The sequence below is a fragment of the Lepidochelys olivacea genome (assembly GCF_965140295.1).
Source record: "Lepidochelys olivacea isolate rLepOli2 genome assembly, chromosome: 7".
NCBI classification, from domain to species: domain Eukaryota; kingdom Metazoa; phylum Chordata; order Testudines; family Cheloniidae; genus Lepidochelys; species Lepidochelys olivacea.
In genome coordinates, this window is record NC_140417.1 from 72,025,806 (window position 1) to 72,041,935 (window position 16,130).

At 39.0% G+C, this 16,130-nt stretch overlaps 1 protein-coding gene across 2 annotated transcripts in view; it reads right to left on the reverse strand.

The window, feature by feature from the left end:
- Nucleotides 1-6,202: 6,202 nt before the first annotated feature.
- The window catches only part of LRIT1 (leucine rich repeat, Ig-like and transmembrane domains 1), a gene marked incomplete at its 5' end in the record, with an annotated part of 62,943 nt that continues 53,015 nt past the window's right edge, over nucleotides 6,203-16,130 (reverse strand). For both annotated transcript variants that reach the window (XM_084633954.1, XM_084633953.1), the window contains 2 exons: nucleotides 6,203-7,353; nucleotides 10,027-10,332. In XM_084633954.1, the coding sequence (XP_084490080.1) occupies nucleotides 6,341-7,353; nucleotides 10,027-10,332 (1,319 nt within the window). In that variant the 3' untranslated portion in view covers nucleotides 6,203-6,340. The remainder of the gene's footprint in view (nucleotides 7,354-10,026; nucleotides 10,333-16,130) is intronic.

Genomic DNA, 16,130 nt, shown 5'->3' on the forward strand with positions numbered 1-16,130 from the left:
TAGGCATGTCGGGTAAATGACATGTCTGGTTTCCACCTTAGGGCTCTGAACCTCCGACGAGACTGCTCGGGTGTTATCCCCATTCTGACTCTCGCCTTGGATTTAAACAGTTCATACTTGTTCATGTGTTCTTTAGGCATTTCAGCTGCCACCTCAGCTAAGGGTCCACTGAGCTGCGGCCTCAGCTCTACCATGTATTGGTCAGTAGAGATGTTGTACCCAAGGCAGGCCCTTTCGAAGTTTTCTAAGAAGGCCTCAGTATCATCACCTGTCTTGTAGGTGGGGAACTTTCTGGGATGGGAAGTGGTACCTGGAGAAGGATTGCTAGGGTTTGTTGGTATATTCTGCTGGGCCTTTATCCTCTCCATCTCCTCCACATGCTTCCTCTCTTTTTCCTTCTCCTCCTCCTTCAGCCGCATGAGTTCTATCTGTCTTTCATGTTCCCTTTGTTTTTCCTCAGCCTGAAATTTGGCTAATTCCAGCTGTAGTCGAGCTGAGGATTTGGCCATTCTAACCTCTCTGTTTTTAACTAACTTTACACCCGAGGTTTAGAAATAAACAAACAAAACTTGGCTGTAAAATTTTGCTGTGCTGGAATAGAATACCTATTCTCTGATAGTGATTGTCAGCCTACAGAAAAAGACAATTCCCTTGTCTCTGCTCTGGGCCCAAATTAAAGCAAAAAACCTCCAACTACTTGGAAACCTGCTTACCCAGCCCAAAGAAGAAAAAAATTTCTTTTCAAACCTGTGCTCCTTGTAAAACAAAAAAAAAATCAAAATCCTAAAAAAACCCTGCCACTTTTGTCTCCAGGCAAATGGGTAGAGCACACACCCCCTATTTACTTTTAGGAAGAAAAGAAAAAAAAAAAAAACCTCTGGGTTGGAAGACTGTGAATTTCCCTGCAGGAGTTAAGTACCCTGCCTCCAGGCAAAGAAAACCTGCAATTCACAAGATAATCCCCTTTTGTCTCTGCTTGGCCACAAAGCAGAGAGAAACCAAGCTGCTTTCAGTTTCAAAGCTGCCTTCTGGACTTCCTAAAAATTCCTTTTTAAAATCTGTATTTCTAGTTCAAAAAATCTCAACTGGATCTCAAAATGATTTCAGGTTAATCCCACCACTGTGCCACCATGTCAAGGTTCCTCCCCCACTCTGAACTCTAGGGTACAGATGTGGGGACCTGCATGAAAAACCTCCTAAGCTTATCTTTACCAGCTTAGGTCGAAACTTCCCCAAGGTACAAAATATTACCCCCGTTATCCTTAGACTGGCCGCTACCACCACCAAACTAATACTGGTTACTGGGGAAGAGCTGTTTGGACGCGTCCTTCCCCCCAAAATACTTCCCAAAACCTTGCACCCCACTTCCTGGACAAGGTTTGGTAAAAAGCCTCACCAATTTGCCTAGGTGACTACAGATCCAGACCCTTGGATCTTAAGAACAATGAACAATCCTCCCAACACTTGCACCCCCCCTTTCCTGGGAAATGTTGGATAAAAAGCCTCACCAATTTGCATAGGTGACCACAGACCCAAACCCTTGGATCTGAGAACAATGAAAAAGCATTCAGTGTTTTACAAGAAGACTTTTAATAAAAAATAGAAGTAAATAGAAATAAAGAAATCCCCCCTGTAAAATCAGGATGGTAGATATCTTACAGGGTAATTAGATTCAAAAACATAGAGAACCCCTCTAGGCAGAACCTTAAGTTACAAAAAAGATACACAGACAGAAATAGTTATTCTATTCAGCACAATTCTTTTCTCAGCCATTTAAAGAAATCATAATCTAACACATACCTAGCTAGATTACTTACTAAAAGTTCTAAGACTCCATTCCTGTTCTGTCCCCGGCCAAGACGACTACAGACAGACACAGACCCTTTGTTTCTCTCCCTCCTCCCAGCTTTTGAAAGTATCTTGTCTCCTCATTGGTCATTTTGGTCAGGTGCCAGCGAGGTTACCTTTAGCTTCTTAACCCTTTACAGGTGAGAGGAGCTTTCCCCTGGCCAGGAGGGATTTCAAAGGGGTTTACCCTTCCCTTTATATTTATGACAGGCACCAAGTTGCAGATAGCAGGCAAGCAGCAGAGTCGAGGTTGAGCCAGGCCAGGATACCAGGGAGTCAGGGTCAGGCACTACAGACAGCAGGCAAGTAGCAGAGTTGGGGGTGAAACAGGGTCAGAAGCCAGAGTCTGGGGTTCACAGCAAGGCAAGGTCAAGAGAGGAAGTAAGCAGACAGTCTGCATCATTGCTCAGACAGCTCCCCACACTGGCTTCCTAGTTTATATACCAGCATGAACCAAACAGTGGGCTGCAGGGGACCACCACTCGGGCCCTGATGAGTGGTACTTCCTGCAGTGTCTAGCTTCACAGGGTCCTCCAGCAGAAACCCAGCCTGAGCTCCCAATGACAATGCAGAAGCAGCAGTGGCCCAGAACCCCCATGGTCCCTTTCAACTACTCTGTTTTGGGAAATCTCCAACCTGTATATTAACAATGTTGGAGTTGTATTGTCCGTGGCAATAGCCGGAGTGCTGGTGGATGTTCACTTCCATTTTTACTACTATATCATTAAGACCCTATCTGAGCAGGATTCAATGACTCCATGCAAATTCCAATGCCGTGTCTAAGAAACAGTGTTCATCATTGGAGTTGCGGCAATTTCCCAAAAAAGGTTAGTGTAAGCACAGCCACAGTGGGCCAAATCCTGCCACTGTTGAAAATACAGAGTAATTACACTGAATTCAATTACTTCAGATTTATATTACTGTAATAGCAAGCAGCATTTACCTTTGCATCATTTGTATGCACTGGCATGAAAATAATTAGGTGCAAAAGTGAATTTACATGCAAAGTTGTACAAAAAGGGTACGTCTACACTAGATCTGGAAGTGTAATTTCCAGCTCGGGGAGATATACCTGTGCTAGCTCTGATCAAATTAGCATGCTAAAAATAGAAGTGACGCCACAACAGTGTAAGTGGTAGCGGGACAAGCCGCTCCCAAGTACATTCCTAGTGCCTCTGATGAGTACATAGTCAAGGCAGCTAGCCTTGCTTGGTCAGAGCTAGTGTAGGTATGTCTCCTTGAGCTGGAATTTATAGCTCCAGCTTGACGTGTAGACATACCTAATTAGGTAATGCATTTGGAATTACCTTTTCTTCATGTAATACAGAGAAATTCACCAAAATAGTTCAACTGCGAGTGAAGCTATTGAGTCTAATGACTCCATAAAAAATCATCACTACTATTTACATTACAATATATTGGAAAGACCTCTTCTTTCATGAATGAGGTACATTTCTTTAACATGTTCTTGTGTCAGCACCACTCAAGTGGAGCAAAGGCACATTTTCTAGCCAAATTAACTTAATTGATCAAGCTCTACTTTGACTGATAATACTTCATAGACAAGTGTCAATTTACTAAACAGGTTTCAGAGTAACAGCCGTGTTAGTCTGTATTCGCAAAAAGAAAAGGAGGACTTGTGGCACCTTAGAGACTAACCAATTTATTTGAGCATGAGCTTTCGTGAGCTACAGCTCACTTCATCGGATGCATACTGTGGAAACTGCAGAAGTCTTCTGCAGTTTCCACAGTATGCGCTGTAGCTCATGAAAGCTCATGCTCAAATAAATTGGTTAGTCTCTAAGGTGCCACAAGTCCTCCTTTTCTTTTTACTAAACAGGGCACCTTGTCTTTTACAGAGCCCCACATGCAGCATACTAAGAGGGAGTGCTTCAATCATCCTGCTACTTAGAATATAAGCATTTGGAGGGAGGAACAGTCTCTTTGTTCTGTGTTCATACAGTACCTAGCTCATGGGGCTCATCCATGATACAACTAACAAATACTCTGCCTCCTCCCAAGTCCAACCAGCCACTTACATGCTTGACGACTTCTTCCCTCATGGGATGAGTTGTTTAGGATGACTATTGATTGTTCTTGTCTACTTAAAAGTGTAGTTCCACCAATTAACAAGGAGAGGTGACTTAGAATCTCTACAGAACTGAACTTTTGGGAGGGTCTAGGATATTTATTAATAATTTCAGTCCTTGAAATATTATTCTCTTTTACGTGAATTTTCAGCACCTGAGGATTTTAGCTGTGCATCAACTTCCATTACAGTCAAGTTATGTGACTGAGACACCAGACACCACTTTGGAAATGTAAGGGATGGAGAGTTTTCATCTTGGAAGCACTTGTGTGAATGCCACATACAAAAACATTTTTAGTAAAGGGACCCTAGGAAAAGAATCAAATGGTGATATGATTATTCTTCTTCTTCAGGAAGAAAAACAAATAGCTATTTACATGTTACTTTCATGAAATATCCTATATATCTAGAACTTAGTATAAAATAGATTTTGTTTAAACACGAAAGAGACAGCTTTTCAAAGGTATTTCGGCACCTAAAAATGCAGATAGACACTTAGTGGGATTTTCAAAAATACCTAAACATGTTAGGATCCTAATACCCATTGATTTGAAAATCACTCAAAGTGTCTACCAGAATCTTTAGGTGCCTATGAAAATCTGGCACCTAGCTTTTAAATTCAAATTCCACTAGTTCTGTAGCAAATCATTTTGCATAGTGGTCTCACATTTAAACCATGGTATAGACAACATTGGAGTTTTTCTAGTTTATACCACATGAGACAGGCTGAATGAGATATGTCTTTTCTATCTCTTACTTCTATAATTCACTTATATGAGACAAAGATATATTTGTTTTAGAGTAAAAAAAAGTTTAGTTGTTGTATTGATATGACTCGTGAGACAACAGAAACCAAAAAAAAAAACACACAGAAAAAAAATGCACTCACTGTTTTAGACATCTATTTATTCAAAAGCAAAGTCTAAAATGTGTTCTATAAAGTTTGAAAAACTCAACACACTCCTGATGAATATTTCTTTCCCCCCCCATCAATCATATATGAAGAATACTTTGGCCCAAATTATATATTCCCAAAAATTAGTGTTTATACTCCCCAGATATTCTGTTTCTTCAGTGGTGATGTGCAATGTGTGAAGACAGCAAGATCACAATCGTGCAATATAGTAGTCACCTATCACCACCACTAACCTGAGGAAAGCAACTGCTTCTGCTCACTTTAGCTGGATAAGCTAAATCACGTGACACATGATGACGGCAAGCAACTGAGAAAATAAATGCATATCTCTTGCAGTCTAGTCCTGTAACCCATACTCATGTGAGTAGTCCCTTTGATCTACTCAGCTAAGTACATGCTACCCATGTTAGGAACACTTAAAATATTGTGCCCTTGATTCTTAAGGGCCAGACTATCCATTCATTTACCCTATGTCACTATGCTGATTTCAGTGGAGTTACTCCAGACTAAAGTTACTCCAGATTGACACTGATGTAAATGAGAGCAGAATCTGACCCAGTAAAATTAAATTATTTGCCAAATATTGTATTGTAGATAATCTCACTATACAAAAACCCATTTAATGCAAGAATATTTTAGCATCGCCTTTGTGAAACATCTAAAAATCACCATTTGAAACCTAGTAAGTACAAACAACAATGTATTAGTCAACCACATACTTCATCAACTAATCTGCCATGCTAAAATACTAATCTGACATTGCAAAATGTTATTGGTAAACATAAAAATCTGTCAGGGATGTGGCATTAAGTATTAAATACCGGGATCACACTTACATAATTTATTCCCTTGATTGCTATTCTTTACTATTTTTCCTCAAATCAATACATTAATGTAATAATAAATTATGATTGTCACATTTTATAGTTAATTGTGTATTTGCATTTCATGATCTATTAAGCATGAAGCTGGGTATTTTCACACAAGCTTTTAATTGTTTGGGGAGCACCAAATGAGTCTATGAATCTTCACAACATTTGTAGTTAAATTTCTATTACCATTAGAAACAACTTCATTGTTTGTCATTCTAAAGCAATTCAGCATAGTTGATATTAAAATATTTAGTGTACAACAAGCCGGATATGCAAGCAACAATATACAAGAACGTTTTTGACAACATTGCTTAATATTTTCATATTCAATTAGACAACTTCATTTTGACAAAGGAACAATATCACAGGGGAATTTAGGAACAATCACAGAAATCTTTTGCATCTATCTGATTAGATGCAACTCAGCAAATAAAACTGTGCAAAATGTTCCAAAAGAGTGGAGTATAACCAGTCTTCTCACATTGCTCTCTTGAACATGCTGGGATACATATTGACCTGCAACAGCATGTACTGGTGCCTGATCTACAGGGTAAAGAGTCATATGCATTTGTGTGTGCATGTGGGTCGAACATGCCAACAATTAGCCTAGTAATATCAGCAAAAGTACTCATTGGGTTGCCCTTCTGTCTTTGGTATTGCTTCTGAGTCCTCGCTTGATCGTGCAGACAGCAGCCTGTTAGACTCATCTGGGGTGTCTCTAGTCAAGTATTCTCCTTCCAATCCTTTAGTTTTGGCCCCTGGAGACAGACTTTCAAATGTGACATAGGACTCCTGAACTTCCTTGGGCTTCCGCACTAAGCATTTTTTGCAGCGCCTTTTCAATGCCCCACAGCAGACCACTAGGGTCAGAGGCACAGCAATGACACAGGCCACACTGATCACCACTACATTAATGAGTTTTTGGGTTCCACCGGCACTGGCAACTTCATCTGTGGAAAATATGATGCATTGCTCCTTCCTGGGGATCAGCCCTTTCACACAGACACACACTATGTATTTGGTCTTTGGCATCAGCCCATCAATGGTGATCTTAGTCTTACCTGGCTCCACACTGATTCTGCGCATTTCCCTTTCTCCAAAAATGGCATAAAGGACACTGAATATGGTTGTGTTCTTTGCCTGAGGAGCTTTCCAGGCCAATGAGACACTTTGATCCATGTCCCCTATCACTCTGACAGACCTCACTATACGTTCTGGCTCCTGTTGACCAGTGGGTAGACTTGATAGAAGATTTCTTGGGTTGTTATTCTGCTCCTTAACCATATTCTGTGCCTCATTCTGGAACCCTAGATTCTCTTCTGTGTTAACACGGACTGGTCTGGCACCTAATGTAGGTGAAGTTGAGGTTGTGATAACGTACCTAGCCACCAGCTTATCATTGTAAGCAGCTGCTTCCATCCCGCTCACCTTCCCATTCCATACTCCTTTAGAGTTAGCATTAGAGTCATCAGTGCCTTCAGAATCAGTGATGATGAGGGATATGAAAGCCTCTGTAGCCCCTAGGAAGTTCTTTGCTTTACAAATGTACTCTCCAGAATCCAGAAAAGAGACTACAGGCAAGCCTAGAATAGACCAGCTCATTCCATCACTAGAAATTTCCTGGTGCACTGAAAAAAAAAAACCCAAACATGGATATAATATAAAATATTAAGAAGATGGATTCAGCAAAATTACTATTATACATAGCAGAATGATCATTTTTGTTAACCAAAATATGAAATCAAAATAAACCTAATGAAAGGATATTGGCTGTTAGCTACTGTCATGATCACTTTAGTTGATCTAGTTCATCCATACACCCTCTTCCAAAAAAATATGATGGAATTTTTTCAGGGCAAAGCTAGAATTGGAAAATAAGCTAGGAAAGATTTCCCCATCCTTAAAAAATACCATGTATATAAAACACTGCAAGCATGTTCATGAATGAGAGTGAAGAAAGTTGTGTTTGGAAGAGTCGATATAATTTTTTTACTTATGATTCACATGAAAGAAAATCACTGCTCAAGAGTAGACTGTCTTTCAAGATGAACATATGGTAGCTCCTAGAATGAATAAACAAGAGACAAATGGCTGGGAAATAATATGTTGTTTGCTGTAGAATTAAGATGAGTATCCCATGTTACATACTGAGAACCTTACAAAAATCCAATCATGTTAAGATCCAGCCTTTTGGAGAAGGAATCTTGCTAATAGAAATTGAATCAAACCAACCAAACAAAATATTGAAGGCTTATGGGTTAAGAATTCATTGAGTGTGGAGGTTCAGCAGAAAACAATTTCCAATCTTCCTGTGACCATACAATACTCTTACAGCTAGGATGAGAGCAATTTTTCCTTTCATTCTTTCAGAAAAGTTAATATTTCAAGCTGTCATATTATAGTGCTCATGAGGAAATTCCATCATTGAGAGGTACTGTATTTTTTCAGACAACTCTTCACTGAAAGGTGGTAACGCCATGTTTAATGCGGCACAAAATATATCAATCTTGACTGTAGCTAGAGTAAACTTAACATAGGCTTTCTAGAATGCATTCATTATTTTGCAGGAAGGGACTTTTTGTTTGTCTGTTTTTAATGTAGGAGGCATGTTTTCAGCATGATATGAAGGCATTATCATTGGTAGCAGTTGCACTACGTCATGCACAGCAGAGTAATGGCTTCTGAAGATCACAAAAAAGGTCTTCTCTTAGAAGTTGTTCTACAGCTGTGGAAAAAAAAAGTATATCTGTTCCCTGTATCTATGGCATTGAAGAATCTCATAACACTTTAAGGACACAACACAATTCTATTCATTTTGTTTAGATCTTATAAGAAAATTATTTAATAGGCTGTTTAACTTTCTGAACTTGCACCCTTGGGAGAAATCCTGGCTTCCGTGACATGAATAACAAAACCCCTGTGACTTGAATGAGTCTAGAAATTCACCCTTCATTTCCAGGTTCTGGAAGATCTGTGCCCACCCACATGGCAAGGGAATATTTCTTGTTGTTCTCTTTAGAGACTAATTCTGAATTCAGATGGCATCAGATCCAGCCTTTCTTGTGAAAGGAAAGATCACCATGATGGGGGGCATTTAAAGGGAACAATGACTGTCTTGAAGAATCCCCATTTTAAGGGAGAAAAGCATTCAAAGTAGAGGTGATCTGAATTTTTCCAATGGAATGTTTTTCCACTGGAAAATGCCAGTTCATCAAAAGTGAAATGTTTGCAGAAATAATGTTGATTTCAATGCAACTGTATTTTTAAAAAAATGGATGGGGGTGGGGAGAGAAGCATTTTGACCTTTTTGAAACGGAAAAATCAATTTTCCATTTTGAAAGGACTTTTTTCAATATTATATCTTTTTTTTAATAAAAGTCAAAATCAGAATGAAACATTTCAACCAACTCAAAATAAATTCTGGGGAAGAGGGGTTGTTTTGCAGGAAATATTGAAATGTGATAATTTCTGTCATTTTGAAATGGAAAAAAGTCAAAATTGAAGATTTCTCTGAGAAATGAAAAATTTTGTTCCGACCCAACTCCAATTGAAAGTCATTTTAATTTTGCGGGTGAGACTTAATGAGACACTGTATTACATACTTTACAATCTTGCTTATTGCATATGCTTTCAGTTACCTTTAGGAGTTTAGTGACTTTTTTCCTCTTAGTATTTGTTCCATTATCTTACCAGGGATTTTATTATTCCTCCAGTCTTCCTGTCACCTGTAAATTTGATCTTAGTTGAATTGACATCAAGGAAACATCTGGCAGAGATTTATTAACTTTTGATAGCAGTTCAACACTGCAGACATGCGAAAGCACACAATGGAGCCAGGGCAAGCCCACAACTAGTTTTTTAGGAAGACTGTTTAATACGTAATTAAAACTAATTTTAAAGTGCCTCTTATTCAGCTTCACCATTGTGATGCAAATAGGTGTGCAAATCACCTAAAAGTACTTTGCAGAGAACAGCTTGAGATCCACTATTGCAGTGCATTTGTTGTGCAATAAAGAAAACATAACATGCTTCATATCATAGTTTATTATATAAACATTAATATATTCACACTGAAGTGTGGGTTAGTTGTATGAGTCTTCAGAGGAAAAACATAAATGCTGTAGAGAGTTACAATGTTAACATTCTCCTCTTTCTAGCCTCCTATTTTCTTATTCAGCAGGAGGCATATACAGTAGTTCTATTTACTTCGAAGAGCTGAAGCTGATATTTGCTCCAGGGTGTGCAGAAAACACAAGCCTATTTTCCAATCACACAGTGTGAAATAAAGAGCCAGAACCCACCTGTGCCATTGAGTTGATTACCATCAGCCCGTCTCCAGCTGAGTTCAGGAATAGGCACCCCAGTAGTACCACACCGCAGTAACACAGTGCTACCCAGTATGGTCTTCACCTTGGCTACAGAAGTATGTACAACAGGGCTTTGACATTTTCTTAGTTCGACTTGACTGAAGAAGACTCCAGCAAGACTCCGTGGGGTGAAGCATTTCAGTCTTGGCTCTATAAATGCTATGTTAGGAGACTGGAAGTTTAGGAAATGGACCATTTCATACAGACTGCAGTCACACACCCAAGGATTGTCCTGCAAACCTGTCAAGAGAAATCATGACAGTCAACATTTCCATTGATACTTTCCACTTTATATTCATTAATGGACATGTGGTGACTGCCTTATAGTCTGCTTCCAACTAGGGGCATTTGTGGCCTGGCATACAGAATATAGCCTTGGAGTCCAGAAACCTGGGTCTTAATCCCCATCATATGGCTAGGACCACTCTGAGCCTTACTTACCCCATTGGTGACATGGTGCTAACACAGCTTTATAAACTGTTTTGGCATCATGGATGAAAAAGTACTATGGCAGTGAAAGTATGATTATCCATGCAATCAAAACAGATTGTTAGGAGGAGAAAACAGCCTTTCCTCAGTTAACATTGGAGTCAGCTTCTATATCTTTGGCTTGAAAAAAATAATTGTCCTGAAAATCACTACATTTATTGTAAAAGCAAAGGAGAGTGTTTGTGTGAAGTTTGAAGAGAATTCATCCTGCTGTTTTTGAGTTGCTCTGTTTTGAAATTTTGACTTTTGTCTAAAGTTTCTTTGTCTCCCTCTAGCTCAACACTGACTATTTGGGTACCGCACCTTCAAATTTTCCACATAGTTATATTTCTTTGGAAACTTGTACACCAACTATATTTGAAGAAAATATTTGACAAGAAATCAAGTAGTTATTAGAGGTTTTGTTTTAAATGGTTGGGAGAGAGACCTTCCTCATTAATTTCAAATGATGTGAATGAGAAATTTTTGCTGTGGCTTCAGTGGGAGCAGGAGCAAGTACTAGGTAAATGTGTGAGCACTTTCCCATCCACTAGCTGGTTGTAGTGTACAAAGAACATATGGCTCCTTTTAAAATTCAGAGAAACCTTCCTTTAGATCAATTAGTAGAGATCTCTGTTTTTAGAGCTATAGAACAAAAGTTCTAGGGCAGGTATTTGTGGTTTGCTATAGAAAGGTGACAACCATTCAATACTGAATGAAACCAGAGTCCCATTGCATGGCTGATTATAACCCCTTTTATATCTCAAAAAGAAAGAAAGATCTTCATGCTTTCACATTATCAATCTCACAGGCAACTCACACATTTCCTGAAAATTTAAATAACTTTAATTTTACTCCTTTTCCAGTTTCACAAGACATCCAGTTTTGATTCATGTCCCTCTGTCTGCCCAAAGAAATCACATTATGCCAAAAACTGTGAAACGTGGGTGGATTTTAACAATATCCCTTCGAAAAAAAATTTAAATATCAAAATCACAATAAAAATAATGCATATCCATGAATCAGTTGTTGTACTGTGATAAATTATGTATTTCTTTACCCTTGAAAAGAGTCATTTGTTTGTTTAAGATGTAGGTAATTTAAGGTTTTGTGTCCTTAACTATTCATTTCTTTGCTTTTAAACACTTGGGCTTGGCAAAGGAAGTGATAGATGTATACATTCTTGTCACTTAAGTACCTTAACTGGTTTTAAAATAAAGTTATTGGGTTTTATTTGCTTTGGAATGAAACATATTTTATTACTCAAAAATGATAATGTTAGAAAAATAATGACTGAGATATTTAAGGGTTCAATTGAAGAAAGCATCCCTAATTCAGGAGAGTAAGCAAGCACATACTTAACCTTAAAATTGATGGGACTTAAACACATGTCTAAAGATAAGGACATGCTGAAGTGCTATCTTGAATTAGAATTGATTGAAGCAGGAGTTTAAATACTTTTGTGAATCAGAGACTAAAGTTGATTACATAAAGTAAAGGCCTAGATCATGCGGTGCAGTGCAGGTGCTACACTGGATTCTGACATAGCCGACCACGGGAGGCTCACCACAGATTAGGCATACCCTCAGGCAGTCTCCTCTCTTCTGCCGGCAACTCAACAAGCTGTCATGGAAGGATGGACATAACGTTCTACTAGCATGCCTTTTGCGTGCAGATGATTCTATACCTGCAGTGGTGCTATGGCCTTGCCTACAGTGACATATTTCATGACATTTCCAAGCATTGCACTGGTGGAAACAGTTTAGGCAGGGCACACGTGTTTTTACCCCAATCTGATCGAACACTACTCAGAGCAGGTCTATCTGACGCAATAATAAACATAGTTTTACCCTGTTTACACTAACACGTCCAGCATTTATACCACATAACCAATGGCACTGCTGGTAGCACATCACTGAGATTCTAATTTAGACACAGCATTGCAGAAATACCAAGGCTTCCAGTGAATAAAATATCTGTGAATGCTACAGTTAGTATAAATGCAGTTCAGATCACGAGCAACTGACATCTCACAGAAATATTAAAGGTTTCAGAGTGGTCGCCGTATTAGTCTATATCAGCAAAAACAACGAGGAGTCCTTGTGGCACCTTAGAGACTAACACATTTATTTGGGCACAAGTTTTCGTGGGCTAAAACTCACTTCATCAGATGCATGGAGTGAAAAATACAGTAAACAGTATATATATTAAAGCACATGAAAAGATGGGAGTTGCCTTACCAAGTGGGGGGGTCAGTGCTAACAAGGCCAATTCAATTAAGGTGAAAGTAGCCTATTCTCAACAGTTGACAAGAAGGGGTGAATATCAGCGGGAAAATTACTAATGAGCCAATGCAAGCAAGGTGGACGTCACCCATTCCCAACAGTTGACAAGAAAGATTAAAAACATTCTGCTGAAGAAGAAATGATGCCTGTCTCATTCCATGCTATCAGTGTTGGGAAGGTGTTTTAAAAGAGTTATGCCTTAGTGGTGGGACGTTTTCTACAAATTTTAAACTAAATACATTAAAACTCAGGGAACGGATGATGAATAGGAGCAGGGGTCTATAAAAAAGAGAGTCCATAAACATTGTCACATTTCTAAACAGATTTATACTGACTGCACCCATACCCCTTGTGTGTTTGCTGTCTGCAAATGTTTTAGAAAGTTAATTTACTATCAAGAATGTTTAGAAACCTAGCAAAAGTAAGACTGCATTACAGAAGTTAACTGGAATATTCACAGAAGTTAACTTAGTTTTCTGATTCTCAGTCACTTCCTGAAATCAAGCTCTTGATGTATGATCATTATATTTGTCCTCACTGGTCACCTTCACTTTTCCCTTCTGGTTAACGTATCCATATCTGAGAGATATACAAATGTGCTATCTACACAACAGTGAATCCAGTTGTTAGATCAGCTCTGCTATTGTTTTTCTGACCAACATGCACACAGATATTTTTCCGTGAGTTGTGCTAACCAAATCATACTGTATGGACCCCATGGGCAGGCTGCAGTATGGTTTTAAATATGGTCATAGCTTGGTTCTTTAAAAGGCTCTTCTCAAGTTCTTGCAGCTCAGCCCTTGGCTATGGACCACAGATGCCTCCTATGTCTGCATGTATTCCTGGGTTCCTATAACATATAAGGAAATTATCTATTTATCTACTCAGTAAAAAGGACTAATGAAAAATATGATCTAAAACCCATTGTCAATGTGCACTAAAGGTCGAAAAAAGCAAGCAAAATGCCAGAATGCAAAAGGAATGGGATGAAGATACTATAATGCTACAGAGAAAATAAATGGTAGGCCATCACCCAGAATATTATGTTCAATTTGGCCAGGCCTGTCTGGAAAAAAATATAGTAGAAATATGGGCAACAAAATAATTGGACAAGAAAAAACATCCATATGAAGAGATTAGAGATGGAAAAGATTGGGACCCTTGACAGATGTATATAAAATAATGATGGTACAGAGCAGTGGCTTTCAACCTTTTTGGTCCACAACCCGAACAATGGCAAAAGCACAACCCAAACCATGGCATAAGATTTGCCCCACAATCTACCATGCTCCACAATCCTGTGGAATTTAGATCCTGGGTTGATTTTGTGACCATTTTGTGGATTACAGATCATGTGAGAGTGGGGGCAGCTGTTGCTGCTAAAATGAGGGACATCTCACAGAAATATTAAAGGTTTCAGAGTGGTCGCCGTATTAGTCTATATCAGCAAAAACAACGAGGAGTCCTTGTGGCACCTTAGAGACTAACAAATTTATTTGGGCATAAGCTTTCGTGAGCTAAAACTCACTTCGTCAGATGCATGGAGTGAAAAATACAGTAAAAAGTATATATATTAAAGCACATGAAAAGACGGGAGGGAGGATTGCTGCTAGAGAGGTTTGGTGGTTGGTGGATGAATAGGCTTGGTGCAGTTGGAGTGGGAATGAGGGACTTTTTCATTCTCTCTCTTTCCCCATATGCACAGCACTCATCTCTGAGTGTTCGGAAGCACTGTTCCAAGGGGCTGTGAAACTGGCTACACAACCTACAGAGAGACAGTTTCTCCTGCCACAGAGCCAGGCCCAGTGTGGGCTGACAGGCAAAAGGGGCCTGAGCAGCTGTTCTGGGGTTAGATCTTTCCTTGAAGTCAGTGGGAGTAAGGATAGTGTTGGAATTAACACCCAGAATGGACCCTGATGGTTCAGAGATGGCTAGATCATCATTCTTATAAGACTATTCCTCCACCCTTCCCATCTCCTTAGTATTGCAATACCTGCAATGCACCAGCTATGACCAGGAACACCTCATTTGCTTATGGGCCTTCCTCGTTCTTGCCTTTGGCAGGGATTTTACAACCCAGAAGGAATAACTTCCACTGACAATCTTTCTCTGGGAGTGAAAATAGGACGTGACCATAAAATACACACTTTTTTCTCTTCTAAACTCAACAGTTCAGCCATTTGTTTGATCTCTTGGCAATATTTTCCTTTTTCATTTCAGGACTCAAAGCTCATGTGAGTTTAGTTCAGTAGATATTATGAAAAATTTTTTGCAGTAAAAGTACAAACAAATTAACTGTGGGAAACACTAATTTAATCTCAAATAACCAATTCTATTGTATTTCTATTTTCCAGACAAAGACATTTGGGCTTTGGTGTAGTTGTCCAGACTTCAACTCTCTCTCTCTCACTTAAGCACCACGCTACTAATGCCTTCACTATTGCCCATCTCCTAGCCCTTCCTGTCTCCTTTTTTCGGAAAGTGATCAAGATTCTTAGCTTCACATTTACTGAATCTATGTATCTGTGTGACACGTGAGCCAATGCAGCAATTGATGATCAACCACACTATCACAAACTACTCCTCAACCCCCTACTCAATTTTGATGCCTCATCCAAGCACTTCTTATACAAAAGAACATCACAAAGCTGACAATGAAAGACATGAATATCTAGAAAGCACTAAGCTGTTTCTAAAACTATTTTTATTATAACATCCTAAAACCAAAGGCTTTGAAGAGAACTAAAGGGAATGACTGAATCCTTGCTATTCATAGATTTTTATGCGTTCAGTGAGAAAGCCATGGCCAGGAAGGAAACTTAACATGCAGCTGTGCATCTCAATCCCTGAACTAAAATCCACGGACTTCACACACTACAATCACCTGTGTATGTGCACAGAGGGTAAATCTGGAGTGTGGTTTAAGAATCAGTGGGTTGGTCTATGAATTATAGTATGGCTCTACCCCATTATCTCCATATACATTTCTGTGTATGGATTTCTTAAGATCCTGGCACACGCAAACTGTACAGATGATTGTGCAAGGCTATCTTATGTTGGCCAAAGTAACAGCACAAAAGTCCTTCCTAATCAAATGCTATAATAATCCATGAAGTGAAATATGAAGTAAAATTTCCACAAAAAGAGATCTATGCAATATATTGTTATAGCCAACATTCCATAACATGAAAGGGACCATGCAATAGCAAACATGTCTTTTGTTTTGTTAAGAATTTATTTAGCACTTTGCAAAATGCACACAGAAGACACCATTTATTTTTACTA